Genomic DNA, 17,972 nt, shown 5'->3' with positions numbered 1-17,972 from the left:
AGCAAGCCGCTAACCAGACTGAGAGTCAAAGACCTATGGGAGAGACACAGAATTTGGTAGACTCGAACCTATTTGATATTACCATGATGACAAATGACTTCGAAAAGGCGATAAATCACATGCCCATACACTCTGCCCCGGACCCATACTCATGGAACTCCGTGTTCATCAAGAACTGCATGAAGCCCCTATCATGTGTTTTTAACATCCTATGGACAGGGAGCATGGACATACGGGTCGTCCCACAGCTGCTAAAAGCAACAGATATAGCCCCACTCCACAAAGAGGGACAGTAAAGCAATATCAATGAACTACAGATCGATAGCGCTAACGTTCCATATTATGAAAATCTTTGAAAGGGTTCTAAGAAGCAAGATCGCCACCCATCTAGATATCCATCATTTATATAACCCAGGACAACATGGGTTTAGAGCAGGTCGCTCCTGTCTTTCCCAACTACTGGACCACTATGACAAGGTCCTGGATGCTCCAGAAGTCAAACAAAATCCATATATAATATATACAGACTTTGCAAAAGCCTTTGACAAGTGGTGTAATAGTGCACGAAATGCGTTATAAAGAAATAACAGGAAAAGTTGGTAGATAGATCTATAATTTCCTAACAAACAGAACACAAAAAGTAGTAGTAAACAGAGTAAAGTCTGAGGCGGCTACGGTGAAAAGCTCTGTTCCACAAGGCACAGTACTCACTCCCATGCTATTCCTCATCCTCATTTCTGACATAGACAGAGATGTCAGCCACAGCACCGTGTCTTCCTCTACAGATGACACCCGAATTTGCATGACAGTGTCCTTCACTGTAGACACTGCAAGACTCAAGGCGGACATCAACCAAATGTTTAGATGGGCTGCAGTAAATAATGTGAATTTCAATTACTCTGATATGGAAAACGTGAGGAAATTAAAACTATATCAGAGTATAAAACAAATTCCAACCACACAATAGAGCGAAAAACTAATGTAAAAGACCTGGGAGTGATCATGTCAGAGGATCTCAGGTTCAAAGACCATAGCATTGTATCAATCACATCTGCTAGAAAAATGACAGGATGGATAATGAGAACCTTCAAAACTAGGGAGGCCAAGCCCATGATGACACTCTTCAGGTCACTTGTTCTATCTAGGCTGGAATATTGCTGCACACTAACAGCACCTTTCAAGGCTGGTGAAATTGCTGACCTAGAAAATGTACAGAGAACCTTCAAGGCACACATAACGGAGATAAAACACCTCAATTACTGGGAGCGCTTGAAGTTCCTGAACCTGTATTCCCTGGAACGCAGGCGGGAGAGATACATGATTATATACACCTGGAAAATCCTAGAGGGATGAGTACCAAACTTGCACACGAAAATCACTCTCTGTGAAAGCCAAAGACTCGGCAGACAATGCAACATCCTCGCAATGAAAAGCAGGGGTGCCACTAGCACGATAAGAGACAAACAATAAGTGTCAGGGGCCAAAGACTGTTCAACTGTCTCCCAGCATACATAAGGGGGATTACCAATAGACCCCTGGTAGTCTTCAAGAAGGCATTGGACAACCACCTAAAGTCAGTACCTGACAAGCCAGGCTGTGGTTCGTACGTTGGACTGCGTGCGGCCAACAGTAACAGCCTGTAAAGTAAAAGGACACAAGTGCAACTAATGTGACATTTTACTGTGGCAACGTTTCGCTCTCCAGGAGCTTTATCAAGCCATTGATAAAGCTCCTGGAGAGCGAAACGTTGCCACAATAAAATGTCACATTAGTTGCACTTGTGTCCTTTTACTTTACATATTGTCGGTAATTCAACCAATTTTATTACAGTAACAGCCTGGTTGATCAAGCCCTGATCCACCATGAGGCCTGGTCACAGACCGGGTTCACGGGGGCCTTGACCCCCGAAACCCTTTCCAGGTATACTCCTGGAAATGTTTTAAGCCTACATGCATTGACAATGTAATATGGGAATCAAACACGAGCTGTATATTATAAACAGCAGACCTATCTTTACTTAACTAACAGTAGCTTTTAAATAAAAAATATAATTGTTTATTTCTTAAGAGCCAAACATAAACAATAGTTAAACATTTTAAATTATTAAATTTTGAGTTTGATTTTTTTTAAAACACAGTCCAGATATATAGGTATACAGGTATACAGGTATACAGGTATACAGGTATCCAGGTATACAGGTATACAGGTATACAGGTATACAGGTATACAGGTATACAGGTATCCAGGTATACAGGTATCCAGGTATCCAGGTATACAGGTATACAGGTATACAGGTATCCAGGTATACAGGTATACAGGTATCCAGGTATCCAGGTATACAGGTATACAGGTATACAGGTATACAGGTATACAGATATACAGGTATACAGGTATACATGTATCCAGGTATACAGGTATCCAGGTATACAGGTATACAGGTATCCAGGTATACAGGTATCCAGGTATACAGGTATCCAGGTATACAGGTATACAGGTATCCAGGTATACAGGTATCCAGGTATACAGGTATCCAGGTATACAGGTATACAGGTATCCAGGTATACAGGTATCCAGGTATACAGGTATCCAGGTATACAGGTATACAGGTATCCAGGTATACAGGTATACAGGTATACAGGTATACAGGTATACAGGTATCCAGGTATACAGGTATACAGGTATACAGGTATACAGGTATCCAGGTATACAGGTATACAGATATACAGGTATACAGGTATACAGGTATACATGTATCCAGGTATACAGGTATCCAGGTATACAGGTATACAGGTATCCAGGTATACAGGTATCCAGGTATACAGGTATACAGGTATACAGGTATCCAGGTATACAGGTATACAGGTATACAGGTATACAGGTATACAGGTATACATGTATCCAGGTATCCAGGTATACAGGTATCCAGGTATACAGGTATACAGGTATACAGGTATACATGTATCCAGGTATCCAGGTATACAGGTATCCAGGTATACAGGTATCCAGGTATACAGGTATCCAGGTATCCAGGTATCCAGGTATACAGGTATACAGGTATACAGGTATACATGTATCCAGGTATCCAGGTATACAGGTATCCAGGTATACAGGTATACAGGTATACAGGTATCCAGGTATCCAGGTATACAGGTATACAGGTATACAGGTATACAGGTATCCAGGTATACAGGTATACAGGTATACATGTATCCAGGTATCCAGGTATACAGGTATCCAGGTATACAGGTATACAGGTATACAGGTATCCAGGTATCCAGGTATCCAGGTATCCAGGTATACAGGTATCCAGGTATACAGGTATACAGGTATCCAGGTATACAGGTATACAGGTATCCAGGTATACAGGTATACAGGTATCCAGGTATACAGGTATCCAGGTATCCAGGTATCCAGGTATACAGGTATCCAGGTATACAGGTATACATGTATCCAGGTATCCAGGTATACAGGTATCCAGGTATACAGGTATCCAGGTATCCAGGTATCCAGGTATCCAGGTATACAGGTATCCAGGTATACAGGTATACAGGTATCCAGGTATCCAGGTATACAGGTATCCAGGTATACAGGTATACAGGTATCCAGGTATCCAGGTATACAGGTATCCAGGTATACAGGTATACAGGTATCCAGGTATACAGGTATACAGGTATCCAGGTATACAGGTATCCAGGTATTCAGGTATCCAGGTATACAGGTATCCAGGTATCCAGGTATCCAGGTATACAGGTATCCAGGTATCCAGGTATACAGGTATCCAGGTATACAGGTATATTGGTTTTCTACCACCGTGGCTGGTGATCTAAAAAATGAAAGTTTTTCTTTTTACATTTAGTAATTAATACAGCAGAAGGAGTTACTAGCCCCTCACTAATTTTGATTTTAATATTCTAATATAAATATAATTTGCCACAACAGAAGGCTCAGAAGAAAGCTACTAATTATACAAATGTATTTTGGGCAAAGTAATAATAAAGTTTTCTTACTACTTATATCTAAGCAAGAATAAATTAAACAAATTAGTATATAATTTAAAATCAATGAATGAGTGTAAAAAGTCCTGGTTAATTACAGACTTACTTAAGAAACATATTCCAAAAGTTGCTTATAACAAAACCTCACCGAGAATATAGCAGCCGATGTAGACATAGTTGTCAAAGATTGAGATAAGGACACGGAGAGCCAGATAAAGTTGAAGTGTTGGGGCCACAGCAGCCAGGAAGCCACAGACTGTAAAAAGACACGCGCACACAACCACACATCGCCTCCGCCCGAACCTGTGTGCGGATGACATCAAATGAACATCCACAGAAGAAAGGCAATGTGATGTTGACATGTAATCAGTTCAGAGCAGTATTTTATGAAACTTCAAGTGATTCGTAGATTCCAAATTAGCTAGATCTCAAGGTGTCATGCATACAGGAACAAAAAATTTTATTTTGAGAAGTATATTATTGTTACAAAGTTGCATGACATTTATTTCATACATTATGGAAAACCCCTGGTTATGTAGAGAATTTTGGGCACACTAAAACTAAAACATTAAAACTACTTCACACTACACAGCAATAGATGACTCAAAAAATTACACTGGCCTGCTAATTTTAGGACTGACTTGCCATGGATTCATATCCTGTTCCATGAGCTGATTTATAGTTCTATATTTTAAATTAGATTATCTAAATGCTTAGTTTAATAATTACGTTACGCAACAAACTCTGTATAGTAGATGTTGATTAACAGGGTAGTTATGCTCCTGAAAATTAAGTGTAAGATAAAAAGTCATGTAAAACAAACTAAAGAACATAGGGAAAAAATGGGGTTACGTTCCTTGTCCATTCAAAAAGCTAAGCAACTTTTTCTTTTAGATCTCAAAATCTTAAAAAAATAAAAATGATAATGTAAATGTTCTTCATTGTAATGATGTATTATGTTTAATGCATTGTTTAAAGCTACAAATGTTACAGAAATTATATTTCTTAACTTAAATTGTGGTTGTTGGTATTTGATGATGACTCTGAAAGGAGTGGAGAGGGATGCTGTGGCCCAACTAGGCTGAGGTGGATGGTTGTTGATTGTCTGCTGAGGTGGATAGATGTTGTCAGCTGAGGAAAATGTCACTAAAATCGATTGTTTTACTGGAGAATGGATAAATTCTGTTAAGCATCTCTGGTCTCTTTTACCCTGAAGTGCTTTATATAACTTACAGTAAGGCATCATTAGCTGCTCTAGATCCTGTTTCAGAGCACTGCTTCTAGATTTGTCAGGGTCCTCTTCAGTGAAAAAGTCTGCTAGTTTAGCAGCAACATGGAACTGTTCACGTAACTAATGCAATGTTGTTTCTCTTCAGGTTCTTCTTCATCTTCCTCTGTTATCTACCTTCCTCGTTTCTGTGCATTGATCTCTGCCAACATTTTCTCCGGACTTCTATCTTCACTATTATCTTTTATATGCTCATTCACATCTTCTGCATATCTTCAAAACCATCAACTGGTAATCTCCTTGCCAGATAAACTATTTCCTACACCTAACTCTCAAGTGAGAGGAAAACCAGAAAAAGAATTCACTACATTAGGCCATAACTGTCCCCAGTCTGCTTTTAAAGTTGATTGGGGCCCATAATTCCATGCACTTCTAACATAGCTGATGGCATCTGCAATGTTAAATTCATTCCAAAAGTTTGGTACTGCCAGGTAAGAGTCAGAGTCCACTGATGCAACTAGTTTTTCATCATTTTTCGTGTGTAGTTACACTTAAATGACTTAACCCTTAAATGGTCCAAACGTATATATACATTCTCTCGCATAGCGCCCCAAACATATATATACATTTCATTTGCCATTCATTCAACATTGAGTCACCTAGACATGAGAGAATGGGTGTGCACACTCAGTGTGTGCCATATGAAAAAAAATGAGGACGCCTGGGTACCACATGCTCTTTTATCCTTCAAAAAAAAAAAAAAAAAAAAAAGATTTTTTTTCTTTCAAAATATTGGGGGCGCTGCTTGAGAGAACGTATATATACGTTTGGACCGTTAACATAAGAACATAAGAACATAAGAACGAAGGAACACTGCAGAAGGCCTACTGGCCCATGCGAGGCAGGTCCAAGTCCCTACCGGCTTAAGCCAATGCACCCAACCTAGTCAGGTCAGGTCACACTGACTTAAGGGAGGAACACGGCAACCGACCTGTTAGCACAAGCTATCAGGTCTAACTCACACCCACCCACATCTACTCATGTATTTATCCAACCTATTTTTAAAGCTACACAACGTTCTGGCCTCTATAACGGTACTTGGGAGTTTGTTCCACTCATCCACAACTCTATTACCAAACCAGTACTTTCCTATATCCCTCCTGAATCTGAATTTTTCCAACTTAAAACCATTGCTGCGAGTCCTGTCTAGGCTAGATATTTTCAGCACACTATTTACATCCCCTTTATTTATTCCTGTCTTCCACTTATAAACCTCAATCATATCCCCCCTAATTCTACGTCTTTCTAGAGAGTGCAGTTTCAGGGCCCTTAGTCTATCCTCATAGGGAAGGTTTCTGATACATGGGATCATCTTTGTCATCCTCCTTTGTACATTTTCCAGAGAATTTATATCCATTCTGTAATACGGTGACCAAAACTGTGCAGCATAATCTAAATGAGGCCTAACCAAGGATGTATAGAGTTGAAGAACAACCTGAGGACTCCTATTATTTATGCTTCTTGATATGAAGCCAAGGATTCTATTAGCTTTATTGCGAACACTTATGCACTGTTGTCTTGGTTTCAGATTACTGCTAACCAGAACTCCTAAATCTTTTTCGCAATCCGTAATATTAAGATCTACATTATTTAGTTTATATGTGGCATGGTTATTGTCCTGTCCAACATTTAGAACTTTGCATTTGTCTATATTAAACTGCATCTGCCACTTCTCCGACCACTGCATCAGTCTATTCAAATCTTCCTGGAGTGCTCGAATGTCCTCGTCAGAATGAATTCGACGGCCTATTTTGGTGTCATCGGCAAACTTGCCGATGTCGCTCTTTATGCCCTCATCTATGTCGTTTATGTAGATTGTGAACAGCAGGGGGCCCAACACTGACCCCTGTGGAACACCGCTCGTGACGCTTCCCCACTCTGATTTCTCCCCATTTATGCAAACTCTCTGCTGCCTATTTGTCAACCATGCCTCTATCCAGGAAAAAATTTCTCCTCCTATTCCATGTGCTTTAATTTTCCTCAATAGTCTCTGATGTGGGACCCTGTCAAAAGCCTTACTGAAGTCCATAGACACAAGATCATATTCGTTACCCTGATCTACCTCCTCAAATACCTTAGTGAAAAAAGTTAATAAATTCGTAAGGCAGGAACGTCCCTTTGTAAAACCATGCTGAGATTCGTTGATTAATTTATGCTTTTCAAGGTGGCTACGAACTGCCTCGGCAATTATTGATTCCATAAATTTTCCCACTATGGAGGTTAGGCTTATTGGTCTATAGTTCGAAGCTAAGGACCTGTCACCTGTTTTGAAAATAGGTATCACATTTGCCATTTTCCACTTATCTGGCACCATGCCAGTTTGTAGTGATATGTTGAAAAGATTAGCCAAAGGTGTGCTAAGCTCCTCTTTACATTCCTTTAGAACCCTTGCATACAGTTCATCAGGGCCTGGGGATTTGTTAGGTTTTAATTTATCTATTTGCCTAAGGACCATGTCACTTGTGACCCTAATAGTGCACAGTTTATTATCGTCCTGTTCTACATAATTTATCATTACTGGAATATCACTGGTATCCTCCTGTGTAAAAACTGAGAGGAAGTATGTGTTAAAAATTCTACACATTTCCTTATCACTGTCAGTGATAAGGGTTAATAACTTCATGATCCAGTGGTTGTATTAAAGATGCTGCATTTGGTGGTAATAATATATACAAGTTTTACAAGTGGGTTCACATGCAACAAAGCTTTTGGATTAGTACAGAAATTATCAAAACTGAAGAGAACCTTGAATGCAAGGTTCTTACTGCACAGGTAAAAACGTAATTTTAGTAATAAAGTGATGCTTAAACCAGTCAATAAATAAATAAATAAATAAATAAACCGGTTTTATTTATACCTTTTAAAGTACATGGAGTCTTGGAGCAGTAAATGAACACTTATTGTGGTTCGTAGCCACCCTCAGAAACACTTTCACCACAAAACTTAATAATGTAATCTATTATGTAACGTAAACTTGTGGAACCAGCTGGTGCTAAACACACACTTGTTCAGGCCTTCCTCATCACACACTGTTTTATAAAACTCTAAGGCTTTTTTCCTAATTAAAATGAAATTAAGTGGTGCACCTTTCTTTGTTGTCTGTTAAACCCACTCAGTCATTAAGTTTTCTGTTTTATTTATCTGTTGTGATCTGTCATTCTTTGCAGGAGGTGACAACCTGGGCTATTCATTGCACAAGCATATATTTTCCTCATTCATTTTAATTGTACGAACTGATGCTTCATTAAATCCATAAGCTCTTGCCGTCTCCACCACAAATGCACCACTTTTAAGCTTATCAAATGTCTCAGTTTTCTTCATAACACCAAGACTTGAATTCTTAAACTTTCCTTGCCATTTTCAGCAACACTCGCGTGCTTCTTGGGTATTATGGTTACTATGCATATACAAGATATGGTAATTAAAAGATAAAAAAATCAGTTCACAAACACAGATCTAAGAATCATACGGGTCATGTATGTATGGATCACCGTCAAACCTTGTTCTAGCATGAGCCAGTTCAGGATGAATGAAGCTACAGAAAGGGAGAAGAGAGATTTCTTGACTAGCTAACATTTCTGTGCCTATTACTTAAGCTGATCCACTCTTTAATGTTAATGTCAATAAGTCAGTTTGCGTTATTCTTAATATATCTCCTTTAACTGTAATTGATTTTCACACCGATGAGTTACCATTTTTTTATGGCGAACAAGACGCTCTGGTGTTGAGGACGCCCTCCCAATTCTGACTGGCTAAATTTTGAAAAAAAAAATCGTGCATTAAACAAGGTCAAACGTTTGTAGATGAATGGTTCAGAGAACCGACATGTTGATAAATTAGACACATGTGCAACTTTTGGGTATCTTTATTGAGGAAACGTTTCGCCACACAGTGGTGAAACGTTTCCTCAATAAAGATACCCAGGAGTTGCACATGTGTCTAATTTATCAAGGTCAAACGTGTTAAATTTACATGAAACAATGCTAAAAATATGCTGGTGTTTGGTGATATAGGTCTAAAAAAAACATGCTAACACTATTAGTTATCAAAATAACCCATTATACATTACTCTCACTCTCCAGTATGTATACACACAATTATTCTAGATCTGCTAAATCTCAATCAACCATCTCTTCCTCAGAGTGTGTAGCTGTTACTCGTGATTAGCTGTGTTCTCTTTCTACTTACTGTCTTAGTGCATGCAAGTAGGTGTGACTGGCTAGGGCTGCATATTATGCAGTTAACATATCATGCAGTTAGCATGACTCACGAAATCGTAATGACACGATTGCAAACAATATACCTAGTTGGACGAATCTTATTGTGGCTAGCTGGGCCAGTGGCTAACGCGACGGTCTGGAGTTTTGAGACTCTCTGACCGCGGGTTCAATCCCGCCCGTGGTATGGTTTATTATGCAGTTAACTGTATAATTGTAATACTAGTAATTGTATAAATAATGTCAACACAGTACTGAACACATATTTGACTGGCGAATTGGATATATATTAGACAACTGACAATATTCCTGTGGAATATTGACTAAAATTTAATATTTCTGCTACTTTGAGCTTAATTTCCAGCTACTTCCAGTCTTCGAACCAATCAAAATGCATCTTCCATTCTATCAAATGATGCCAAGAAACTGAGACTAAAACCATAAAAAAAAAAATCCCAAAATACACTGCGAGTGGCAATTTTAAGCCATACATGTGGTCACAGTTTTGTCTTTTCTACCACACACTGCGTGGTGCAGGATTTTTTGATACGGTGCACACTCACCACACAGATCCATTCTCTTATATCTAGGCCAAAATTTAGCGTTCACAGCTTATCTGAGTGAGCTGAGATCATCATGTAGTACTACAGCAAGGCACCCTGAGCTCAAAGCCACAGTATTACAGCAAGGCACCCTGAGCTCAAAACCAAAGTATTACAGCAAGGCACCCTGAGCTCAAAGTCACAGTATTACAGCAAGGCACCCTGAGCTCAAAACCAAAGTATTACAGCAAGGCACCCTGAGCTCAAAGTCACAGTATTACAGCAAGGCACCCTGAGCTCAAAGCCACAGTATTACAGCAAGGCACCCTGAGCTCAAAACCAAAGTATTACAGCAAGGCACCCTGAGCTCAAAGTCACAGTATTACAGCAAGGCACACTGAGCTCAAAGCCACAGTATTACAGCAAGGCACCCTGAGCTCAAAGTCACAGTATTACAGCAAGGCACCCTGAGCTCAAAACCAAAGTATTACAGCAAGGCACCCTGAGCTCAAAACCAAAGTATTACAGCAAGGCACCCTGAGCTCAAAACCAAAGTATTACAGCAAGGCACCCTGAGCTCAAAGTCACAGTATTACAGCAAGGCACCCTGAGCTCAAAACCAAAGTATTACAGCAAGGCACCCTGAGCTCAAAGCCACAGTATTACAGCAAGGCACCCTGAGCTCAGAACCAAAGTATTACAGCAAGGCACCCTGAGCTCAAAGCCACAGTATTACAGCAAGGCACCCTGAGCTCAAAGCCACAGTATTACAGCAAGGCACCCTGAGCTCAAAGTCACAGTATTACAGCAAGGCACCCTGAGCTCAAAACCAAAGTATTACAGCAAGGCACCCTGAGCTCAAAGTCACAGTATTACAGCAAGGCACCCTGAGCTCAAAGTCACAGTATTACAGCAAGGCACCCTGAGCTCAAAAACAAAGTATTACAGCAAGGCACCCTGAGCTCAAAGCCACAGTATTACAGCAAGGCACCCTGAGCTCAAAGTCACAGTATTACAGCAAGGCACCCTGAGCTCAAAACCAAAGTATTACAGCAAGGCACCCTGAGCTCAAAGCCACAGTATTACAGCAAGGCACCCTGAGCTCAAAGTCACAGTATTACAGCAAGGCACCCTGAGCTCAAAGTCACAGTATTACAGCAAGGCACCCTGAGCTCAAAGTCACAGTATTACAGCAAGGCACCCTGAGCTCAAAACCAAAGTATTACAGCAAGGCACCCTGAGCTCAAAGCCACAGTATTACAGCAAGGCACCCTGAGTTCAAAGCCACAGTATTACAGCAAGGCACCCTGAGCTCAAAGTCACAGTATTACAGCAAGGCACCCTGAGCTCAAAGTCACAGTATTACAGAAAGGCACCCTGAGCTCAAAGTCACAGTATTACAGCAAGGCACCCTGAGCTCAAAACCAAAGTATTACAGCAAGGCACCCTGAGCTCAAAGTCACAGTATTACAGCAAGGCACCCTGAGCTCAAAGTCACAGTATTACAGCAAGGCACCCTGAGCTCAAAGTCACAGTATTACAGAAAGGCACCCTGAGCTCAAAGTCACAGTATTACAGCAAGGCACCCTGAGCTCAAAGTCACAGTATTACAGCAAGGCACCCTGAGCTCAAAGTCACAGTATTACAGCAAGGCACCCTGAGCTCAAAGTTACAGTATTACAGAAAGGCACCCTGAGCTCAAAACCAAAGTATTACAGCAAGGCACCCTGAGCTCAAAGCCACAGTATTACAGCAAGGCACCCTGAGCTCAAAGTCACAGTATTACAGCAAGGCACCCTGAGCTCAAAGCCACAGTATTACAGCAAGGCACCCTGAGCTCAAAGCCACAGTATTACAGCAAGGCACCCTGAGCTCAAAGCCACAGTATTACAGCAAGGCACCCTGAGCTCAAAGCCACAGTATTACAGCAAGGCACCCTGAGCTCAAAGCCACAGTATTACAGCAAGGCACCCTGAGCTCAAAGTCACAGTATTACAGCAAGGCACCCTGAGCTCAAAGCCACAGTATTACAGCAAGGCACCCTGAGCTCAAAGTCACAGTATTATAGCAAGGCACCCTGAGCTCAAAGCCACAGTATTACAGCAAGGCACCCTGAGCTCAAAGTCACAGTATTACAGCAAGGCACCCTGAGCTCAAAGCCACAGTATTACAGCAAGGCACCCTGAGCTCAAAGTCACAGTATTACAGCAAGGCACCCTGAGCTCAAAGCCACAGTATTACAGCAAGGCACCCTGAGCTCAAAGTCACAGTATTACAGCAAGGCACCCTGAGCTCAAAGTCACAGTATTACAGCAAGGCACCCTGAGCTCAAAGCCACAGTATTACAGCAAGGCACCCTGAGCTCAAAGCCACAGTATTACAGCAAGGCACCCTGAGCTCAAAGCCACAGTATTACAGCAAGGCACCCTGAGCTCAAAGTCACAGTATTACAGCAAGGCACCCTGAGCTCAGAGTCACAGTATTACAGCAAGGCACCCTGAGCTCAAAGCCACAGTATTACAGCAAGGCACCCTGAGCTCAAAGCCACAGTATTACAGCATGGCACCCTGAGCTCAAAGTCATAGTATTACAGCAAGGCACCCTGAGCTCAAAGCCACAGTATTACAGCAAGGCACCCTGAGCTCAAAGCCACAGTATTACAGCATGGCACCCTGAGCTCAAAGTCACAGTATTACAGCAAGGGACCCTGAGTTCAAAGTCACAGTAATAAAGCATGGAACCTGAAAGGATTAATAACAGGATCATTTGAGGTGAGTAGAAATATCATTACCGGCTGGTTTGATGGTAAACAGATGAATTAGCCTACTGACGCCACTCATAGTCCATATGACTCCAATGTCTGGTTCACCTTAACCTACCGCTGCTAATGCCAATGAATTCTTACAGTTGTGATTATTTTTGTTATATATTCATTATATTATCCAAAACAGTTTACACGAATTCATATACAGGAGTTTAGATAACTGTCTAGTATAGGAACACTTCTCTAGGCTTAGTTTGAGGCCTATGACCAACTTAACTTTTGATCTCCAAGATGCTGGATAAATTTTTGAGACTTATTTTGAGGAAAAAAACAGTGTCATCGATGCCATAAAATACGGTAACTGGTTTAACTTTTAGGGTTAAATAATGACATTACAAGAACCCTAACAGAAATAAGTCAGTGTGTCTGACTTTTCGGGTTACCCTAGGTAATTTACATTATGTTTGATAATTGTATTTATTTGTACCTGTGCCTAAATAAACTTATTTACCTACCAGACCTTCCCCACAAAGACCCACAAGGAAGGTTGCCCACGAGCGCACTAGATGGCGGGAAAAAATCATGCAGTGCGGCTGGCATTGCTCAAATGTTTTTTCCCAGAAGTGGCACCGTGCTAGTCAAATTTTTCAGTGTTCATTGAAAACGCTGCAATTTATCAGTAGTGTAATAGAGAAAACATGTTAGAGGATCACATGTTAATTGAAGATCTACTGTGTATAAAACATTGTTATTATGAGTAGATAGTAATACAAAACTGTACTGAATGTTTTAGCTGTAATAATTATTGAAAGGTAAAAATAGAATCATGACAAACAGTGCATAAGATAAAAAAAAAAAAAAAAAGTTTCTTTGTTTCCAAAGGTTACAAAGAAAACCACTATCATGCCGGGGCATCTCGGGCAGACTTAACCTAATACTAAAAGTCTACTTTAATCTAGACAGGCAGTAACTGCTAAATTTCAAATATTCAATATTTTAATCTATTATTAATATAAGGCAGCCATTTTTTTTAGTTAATAAGAGTTATACCTGGAGAGTGTTTGAGGGCCCAACGTCCCCAGGGCCCGGGCTGAGACCAGGCCTCATGGTGGAATCAGGGCCTGATCAACCAGGCTGTTGCTGCATGCAACCTGACGCACAAACCACAGCCCGGTTGGTCAGGTACTGACTTTAGGTGACTGTCTAGTGCAGTCTTGAAGACAGTCAGGGGTCTATTGGTAATCCCTCTTATGTGTACTGGGAAACACTTGAACGGTCTTGTAATTAATATTTTATAATATGTAAAATCCACATTGTAATCTGGGGAGTACAAGTTGACCAACTTCAAGTACAAGTTGACCAACTTCAAGTACAAGTTGACCAACTTCAAGTACAAGTTGACCAACTTCAAGTACAAGTTGACCAACTTCAAGTACAAGTTGACCAACTTCAAGTACAAGTTGACCAACTTCAAGTACAAGTTGACCAACTTCAAGTTCAAGTTGACCAACTTCAAGTACAAGTTGACCAACTTCAAGTACAAGTTGACCAACTTCAAGTACAAGTTGACCAACTTCAAGTACAAGTTGACCAACTTCAAGTACAAGTTGACCAACTTCAAGTACAAGTTGACCAACTTCAAGTACAAGTTGACCAACTTCAAGTACAAGTTGACCAACTTCAAGTACAAGTTGACCAACTTCAAGTACAAGTTGACCAACTTCAAGTACAAGTTGACCAACTTCAAGTACAAGTTGACCAACTTCAAGTACAAGTTGACCAACTTCAAGTACAAGTTGACCAACTTCAAGTACAAGTTGACCAACTTCAAGTACAAGTTGACCAACTTCAAGTACAAGTTGACCAACTTCAAGTACAAGTTGACCAACTTCAAGTACAAGTTGACCAACTTCAAGTACAAGTTGACCAACTTCAAGTACAAGTTGACCAACTTCAAGTTCAAGTTGACCAACTTCAAGTACAAGTTGACCAACTTCAAGTACAAGTTGACCAACTTCAAGTACAAGTTGACCAACTTCAAGTACAAGTTGACCAACTTCAAGTACAAGTTGACCAACTTCAAGTACAAGTTGACCAACTTCAAGTACAAGTTGACCAACTTCAAGTACAAGTTGACCAACTTCATATACAAGTTGACCAACTTCAAGTACAAGTTGACCAACTTCAAGTACAAGTTGACCAACTTCAAGTACAAGTTGACCAACTTCAAGTACAAGTTGACCAACTTCAAGTACAAGTTGACCAACTTCAAGTACAAGTTGACCAACTTCAAGTACAAGTTGACCAACTTCAAGTACAAGTTGACCAACTTCAAGTACAAGTTGACCAACTTCAAGTACAAGTTGACCAACTTCAAGTACAAGTTGACCAACTTCAAGTTCAAGTTGACCAACTTCAAGTACAAGTTGACCAACTTCAAGTACAAGTTGACCAACTTCAAGTACAAGTTGACCAACTTCAAGTACAAGTTGACCAACTTCAAGTACAAGTTGACCAACTTCAAGTACAAGTTGACCAACTTCAAGTACAAGTTGACCAACTTCAAGTACAAGTTGACCAACTTCAAGTACAAGTTGACCAACTTCAAGTACAAGTTGACCAACTTCAAGTACAAGTTGACCAACTTCAAGTACAAGTTGACCAACTTCAAGTACAAGTTGACCAACTTCAAGTACAAGTTGACCAACTTCAAGTACAAGTTGACCAACTTCAAGTACAAGTTGACCAACTTCAAGTACAAGTTGACCAACTTCAAGTACAAGTTGACCAACTTCAAGTTCAAGTTGACCAACTTCAAGTACAAGTTGACCAACTTCAAGTACAAGTTGACCAACTTCAAGTACAAGTTGACCAACTTCAAGTACAAGTTGACCAACTTCAAGTACAAGTTGACCAACTTCAAGTACAAGTTGACCAACTTCAAGTACAAGTTGACCAACTTCAAGTACAAGTTGACCAACTTCAAGTACAAGTTGACCAACTTCAAGTACAAGTTGACCAACTTCAAGTACAAGTTGACCAACTTCAAGTACAAGTTGACCAACTTCAAGTACAAGTTGACCAACTTCAAGTACAAGTTGACCAACTTCAAGTACAAGTTGACCAACTTCAAGTACAAGTTGACCAACTTCAAGTACAAGTTGACCAACTTCAAGTTCAAGTTGACCAACTTCAAGTACAAGTTGACCAACTTCAAGTACAAGTTGACCAACTTCAAGTACAAGTTGACCAACTTCAAGTACAAGTTGACCAACTTCAAGTACAAGTTGACCAACTTCAAGTTCAAGTTGACCAACTTCAAGTACAAGTTGACCAACTTCAAGTACAAGTTGACCAACTTCAAGTACAAGTTGACCAACTTCAAGTACAAGTTGACCAACTTCAAGTACAAGTTGACCAACTTCAAGTACAAGTTGACCAACTTCAAGTACAAGTTGACCAACTTCAAGTACAAGTTGACCAACTTCAAGTACAAGTTGACCAACTTCAAGTACAAGTTGACCAACTTCAAGTACAAGTTGACCAACTTCAAGTACAAGTTTATCGTAAGGGGTTCTTGAATGGAGATATCGTAGGATAAGGTAGACACACTTGTAGGATGGTAGGTGTATTGTCAGACTGAGATGAGAGATGGAGCCCGGTGCCTAGCCTGTTCACGCCTTGTAGGTCTGCCGCCGAGTGAGGACGGGACAGAGGGATCACTGCCCATGTGTATCCCCATGACGTCACACAAAGCCAAAGGCCTACGAGGGATCTCGTGTCTAAAGCACAGGGATGATACTAATATGCTATGCTATATAATACTGGGAATACAGGGATCAGCAACTATGCTGACAAGTTGACCAACTTCAAGTACAAGTTGACCAACTTCAAGTACAAGTTGACCAACTTCAAGTACAAGTTGACCAACTTCAAGTACAAGTTGACCAACTTCAAGTACAAGTTGACCAACTTCAAGTTCAAGTTGACCAACTTCAAGTACAAGTTGACCAACTTCAAGTACAAGTTGACCAACTTCAAGTACAAGTTGACCAACTTCAAGTACAAGTTGACCAACTTCAAGTACAAGTTGACCAACTTCAAGTTCAAGTTGACCAACTTCAAGTACAAGTTGACCAACTTCAAGTACAAGTTGACCAACTTCAAGTACAAGTTGACCAACTTCAAGTACAAGTTGACCAACTTCAAGTACAAGTTGACCAACTTCAAGTACAAGTTGACCAACTTCAAGTACAAGTTGACCAACTTCAAGTACAAGTTGACCAACTTCAAGTACAAGTTGACCAACTTCAAGTACAAGTTGACCAACTTCAAGTACAAGTTGACCAACTTCAAGTACAAGTTGACCAACTTCAAGTACAAGTTTATCGTAAGGGGTTCTTGAATGGAGATATCGTAGGATAAGGTAGACACACTTGTAGGATGGTAGGTGTATTGTCAGACTGAGATGAGAGATGGAGCCCGGTGCCTAGCCTGTTCACGCCTTGTAGGTCTGCCGCCGAGTGAGGACGGGACAGAGGGATCACTGCCCATGTGTATCCCCATGACGTCACACAAAGCCAAAGGCCTACGAGGGATCTCGTGTCTAAAGCACAGGGATGATACTAATATGCTATGCTATGTAATACTGGGAATACAGGGATCAGCAACTATGCTGACAAGTTGACCAACTTCAAGTACAAGTTGACCAACTTCAAGTACAAGTTGACCAACTTCAAGTACAAGTTGACCAACTTCAAGTACAAGTTGACCAACTTCAAGTACAAGTTGACCAACTTCAAGTACAAGTTGACCAACTTCAAGTACAAGTTGACCAACTTCAAGTACAAGTTGACCAACTTCAAGTACAAGTTGACCAACTTCAAGTACAAGTTGACCAACTTCAAGTACAAGTTGACCAACTTCAAGTACAAGTTGACCAACTTCAAGTACAAGTTGACCAACTTCAAGTACAAGTTGACCAACTTCAAGTACAAGTTGACCAACTTCAAGTACAAGTTGACCAACTTCAAGTACAAGTTGACCAACTTCAAGTACAAGTTGACCAACTTCAAGTACAAGTTGACCAACTTCAAGTACAAGTTGACCAACTTCAAGTACAAGTTGACCAACTTCAAGTACAAGTTGACCAACTTCAAGTACAAG

General features: G+C 40.5%; 1 protein-coding gene across 1 annotated transcript in view; it reads right to left on the bottom strand.

Annotated features, from left to right (window-relative positions):
* Positions 1-17,972, bottom strand: part of LOC128688152 (organic cation transporter protein) — a 655,980-nt gene that overhangs the window by 224,954 nt on the left and 413,054 nt on the right. Inside the window, exons 7-8 of the mRNA XM_070087495.1 lie at positions 8,976-9,035; positions 4,144-4,298 (exon numbers count right to left, since the gene is read on the bottom strand). Coding sequence (XP_069943596.1) covers positions 4,144-4,298; positions 8,976-9,035 — 215 coding nt within the window. The remainder of the gene's footprint in view (positions 1-4,143; positions 4,299-8,975; positions 9,036-17,972) is intronic.

The sequence above is a fragment of the Cherax quadricarinatus genome, chromosome 2 (genome assembly GCF_038502225.1).
Source record: "Cherax quadricarinatus isolate ZL_2023a chromosome 2, ASM3850222v1, whole genome shotgun sequence".
In the NCBI taxonomy this organism is placed as follows: Eukaryota; Metazoa; Arthropoda; class Malacostraca; order Decapoda; family Parastacidae; genus Cherax; species Cherax quadricarinatus.
Note: the sequence above shows the minus strand (reverse complement) of the source record. Positions and strands in the feature narration are given on the sequence as shown.